General features: G+C 41.5%; 1 protein-coding gene across 1 annotated transcript; it reads right to left on the minus strand.

Moving 5' to 3' along the window:
• Window positions 1–2,657: 2,657 nt before the first annotated feature.
• On the minus strand, window positions 2,658–3,116 carry LOC145996832 (uncharacterized). Its single transcript, XM_083133399.1, has one exon. The coding sequence runs from the start codon at window positions 3,114–3,116 to the stop codon at window positions 2,658–2,660; it is 459 nt and encodes a 152-aa protein (XP_082989525.1).
• Between the last annotated feature and the right edge of the window lie 2,082 nt (window positions 3,117–5,198).

Raw genomic sequence — 5,198 nt, forward strand, 5'->3', positions numbered from 1 at the left:
CATAAAAAATCAACGAAAAGTAACCGAAATCGATACAAGCATGTTATTTTTCTCGAGTAATAAATCTATATTTCGCCCCATGTACTTCCGCGCTAGGTTGGAAGTGGTTAAAACAATTATTGTCGACCAATTCAAGTGCAAGGTCACTTTGATCTTAACAAAAAACATGAATGAAGTATACATATCTTTTCTGTTGTTTCGGAAGTCGGCCAAACTTGGTACAACCATGTTGTTGGAATGTAATTTGCGAAACCTTATTTCACATAAAAATGCATAATTTAACCTTTAGCACATAAAACACAAATTTCTAGGAAAGAAAATAAAATGCACATATTTCAGACATTCCAAACAAAATTTGCAATGTCTAATTCTTTGTGTAAACGCATATTTTGGAGTTAGTGCATAAAAATAGACGAAACACGGAGTAAATTATTAAATTATTATCCTATTCGGCACTCCACAACATGTAAATTTGAAACTTTTGACTGTGTTGCGAACGAATTTGACAAAACTAACGTGTCGTCCATTGTGACACTTCAAGATTTATTGAAAAATGGATGTTCACAAAGATGGATGTTCTTGTCTGCAAATCTAAGCTTTTTGTGTGGCATCATAGAAAAACTAAAAACTTCAACACAACTGCTTTGGGAAACAGTTAGTTCAGCTGAAAGTAAATTGAACTATCTCGGACACGCATGCACCGGCTTGAAGACGTAATAGACTTGCATTTCCAATGGACAATTTGGAAACGTAATTTCTTGTTCAATGTAACAAATAGAATGCAACTAGCATCTAATGTCCTGCTGTCACTTGTGAGTATCTATTTGTTTGACAGTTTTCGAAAAAAATATTTTTGACCTTTAGAATATTATTCCTTTTGGTTTTAGAACATAAAAAATAAATGTTTTTAACATTCTAGCACCTAGAAAATCCGCTCCCTATTATGGCATGCATTACAATCACCACTGCTATTTGCTATGGCGCACTAGGCCCGAAAAAAAACGAAAAAGATGTCCTCTTCCCACAGACGTCGTTATGGGAGAAGGGGCCCATGCCCCCCACCAGTTGCAAGTGTTGCCCCTTAAACAAAATTTTGATCCATTAAAAATTCGTTAATAGTTACTACTTAAAATTTCCAGGGAAATTTTTAGCAGAACTACGCAGGGAACAAACTTGCTATTCTGTAGAAAATCTTCAGAAGCAAATGTAGAATGTAGGACACCAAAATTTCCAACAACTTCGTAGCTTACTGGTTTATAACCAGTCATATAATCTGCCTAACTTTGGCCCAAGTTCCTAGAAACCAGAGATCCGAATTTCTCGTTACAAATGACCCTTCCCTTACAAAGGTAATCAAAGTTTCTGCCAAGCGGTCAACAGTAGGGGATCGAGAGATACATGAGTTAAAATTTCTCTCTGCTTCAACTACAGAGCTGTGTGTTTTTGTAAGTCTCGTCTCGAGTTGCCGTGGGTGCGATCAATGAGTAGTTCTAAAGTGTTGAAGTACGTTTCCATTTGTAATGGATAAATTCCCATTTTTGTGACAATTTTTACATAAGAATCAATTATCTTGGACCTGTCAAAAACAAATCATACAAGCTATATATATATATACACACACACACAGAGCATTCCTGACATTCGCTACGAGACTCGGCGGCAAGCTGCCCGGCATCAGGGCTTGTCTTTCCCGGCGATCGGGGTCCGCGACATTCGCTAGAGTCGGCTATTGAAATTACAGTTTTCATATTGTGTCCTAACCTTGACTACAGAAGGTGTTGAAAATGATGTCCCTCTGCTGCAACACATTCATGCATCTCCGAAGAAAATTGGCATTTACGTCTACTGTAATTTTCCCGATTTTTCGTGCAATACTCTCTTTTAACTCACGGATGGTGTGCGTATTGTCTTTGTATACTTTATTTCGCCATTTTTCTTTATACTTTTATTCAGAACTTACCCTGTTAATCTAAACTTTTTTACGAGGTTTAATATGAGCGACTGTCGCGGACCCGTTCACCGGGAAAGACAAGCACTGATGCCGGGCCGCTCATATATATATAGTTTAGCTTTAGTTTCTGCTAATACGTTTTTTTTTAGAGCGATTGAACATGAACATGAAATAAAACACCTCAAACTCGTGGAACTGACCATGGTATTAGATTTATTGGAAAGAGAATTGTATGACATTATTGTTTAAAGATGATTTCTGGCATATGGGCGCCGCGGCTGGCGCGAATAAAGCGCAATCTGGAAGTCCAATTGTCGACCAGCTTTTCGAGCAGCTGGGGCCGTATATGGGCAATGTTGGCTTCCAAGTCGTCCATCGTCTCAGGTTTATCGACGTAGACGAGCGACGTCACATATCCCCACAGAAAATAATCTAAAGGTGTTAAGTCACACGATCTTGGAGGCCACTTCACAGGTCCATGACGCGAAATTATGCGCTCATCGAATGTTTCCTTCAATAAAGTGATTGTGGAGCGCGCTGTGCGGCATGTTGCGCCGTCCTGTTGAAACCACAGCTCTTCCACATTGATGCTAGTCAATTGGGGAACGAAAAAGTCCTGAAGCATAGATCGATGGCACTCTCCATTGACTGTCACGTTCTGGCCGGCATCATTTTTAAAGAAATAAGGACCAATGATTCCACCAGCTCATACAGCACACCAAACAGTCACTTTTTGTGGATGTAACGGCGTCTCAAGAATGGCTTCTGGATTTTCGGCACTCCAAATGCGGCAATTTTGCTTGTTGGCGTAGCCATTCAAGCAAAAATGGGCCTCATCACTGAATAAAATTTTGTGATGAAACTGAGGATCACGGACAATCTCGGTTTCGGCCCGTATGCACCAGGCACGATGCATACGGTGGTCAGGCGGCTTCAATTCTTGCACGAGCTGGATCTTGTACGGTCGTAAACCAAGATCTTTCAGCAAAATCTTCCATACAGTGGGTGGACAGAGCTCCAATTCCTGTGCACGATGGCGAATAGACTCATTCGGGTCCTCCTGAACACTACGCTCCACAGCAGCACCTTCTTCGGTGCGCACTGTACGCTGTCTCTGCGGATGCGTCGTATCAATTAGAGTATGCGTGGTGCGAAAACGTTCCATGGTTCGTCGAATAACTTGCTCGGATGGACGCTTATGTCGACCATAGATTGGACGTAGCGCACGGTACGTTGCGCGCACTGAACCATGATGTTCGTAATACAGTTGCACAATTTGCAGGCGTTGTTCTGGCGTAAGGCACACAACACTGAGCACAACGCCGCTGTCAGCTGTTCACGTGGCTGTCGTGGCCAGTAGTATTGCCACGTCGAAAAACAAACCTATAAGAAAAACACCCTATAGTTTCATAGAAACAAATTTCATATTTGCCCCCTCCCCCCAACCTACCTACGTCCCCGCCTCTCCCCCCTCACCCCTGCACCCTGGAGATCAGCGCAGAAAATTCGTACCAAACCCTTAATGATCCACGGGCTCAAGTTACACCTCTCATGGCCGTGTGCACGAACGAAGATCAAATTTTAAACTCGGATCGGGAAAGGATCACTGGAAAATTCCATTGCACGAAGACGGTTCAACACTTGATCGCGATCTAGGAACATCAAAACGAGTTTATCTTCTGAACGGCCATTCCCCACCGTTTTGGTGGCCGATCCTGGTTCACGATACTGACGCTTCGTCTGCAGGCAGTTGTTTTTTAATATAAAAAGAGCGGAAAGTGATATCGAGGGCGTGCAATCGCTATAGATGTTGAATATACAATGCTGATAATTCGAGAGTTGAGTAAAGTAATCTAAAAACTGCCAAAATAATAATAATAACTTGTGGTTCTGTGGTGCAAAGTCGAAATGTTTCTAAATACTGTACTTTCTATCCCAGAGCACAAAACATGTGCAAGTGCAAGGTAAATTAGAACAGAACAATGTTACGATATTGCTACATGGTGTTGCTACACGACATGACAATATAAATATATAAGAATTAAGAAATGAAAAATTCAAATACTTACCACAATACAGTAATAATAATAATAAAATATCTTTATTGAGCGGGCGAATTTCAGCGTACGGTGTTCTCTCGCGAATGCATTTCGTAAGGCATTGAAGTCCCGTAGAAGAAGGTTCCATGCTTTCTCCTTATTCTTTTGTCTTATGCCGTCAGTTCTTTTTTAAGATTATAATTTCTTTACACCCTACTACATCCTTGTACTCGTCGTCAAGGTTGATCAGTACATTTCTAAAATTCAGATAAGTTTGCGGCCCGAATTACTTTCTTCTCCTACACGTTGATACTTTAACACATCACACTATTCGGTGGGGTTCTTGATTGTCATTTGTTTTAGCCAACCAATCAGGTATAGCCTTACAAATTAATCTCGGATCATTTGAACGGAATCTCTTGAACGTCGTTTTTCGTTGGTGCAATGCAAATCTTTAAACCATGTTCATTTAGAGTGGATCAAAATTGATCCCGCTCATCTGAACTTCGAAATAATCGGCGTTGGTGCACTCGGCCATCAGTGATTCGTGGGCTAGTGCGGTGGTTGGGTACATATACAACGGACATGTTAAACGTTCCCATGCGTGTTTTGTTGCAGTACACTCTCCATTAACTGCAAAAGCCTTTGTTGTGATAACAATAAGGCCTGTAATGACCGTGGAACGTGCGTGCTAGATGTTGACTGGCCACTGTGATAGAAAACATAAAAGAGAAGTTCAATCTGCTTTGGTCATTTTTTTCTTCTTTTACGCGACAACTCGGTTGCAGTGAACACAAAACAGCTAAGGGTAGCATTGCGTATGTTCTGATTGTAATGCAGGTCCACCTAAGGTCGTTTTGTTTAGCTCTTCTCGTGAAAAAGGGTACTAAGCGGTCGAATCACGCGCTTGCAACCGAAGATTCGAGGAATTGGCGTTTGCTTGGATGGATATTTCAATGGTGTCAATGTTTCGAAGTATCTACCTAAGTAGTAACTTGTAACGTGGTTATAAGTAAAAGTTACTTCCTTGAGGGATTCTAACTGTAATTATACTCTGTCCCAGCTAACTGTAGAGCAGGCAAACGAAAACAAGTCTGCGAAAGTAGTGAGAGGGAACGGGACTGCGTGGAGTGGGGGAAAGCGACTGCCTTCCCAGCAGCGTGTACTGCCTAGTTCTGGCCACTCAATTTCCTTCGCTTCTCTGACGC

Source organism: Lepisma saccharinum, chromosome 1, assembly GCF_977018435.1.
Source record: "Lepisma saccharinum chromosome 1, izLepSacc3.1, whole genome shotgun sequence".
Lineage (NCBI taxonomy): Eukaryota > Metazoa > Arthropoda > Insecta > Zygentoma > Lepismatidae > Lepisma > Lepisma saccharinum.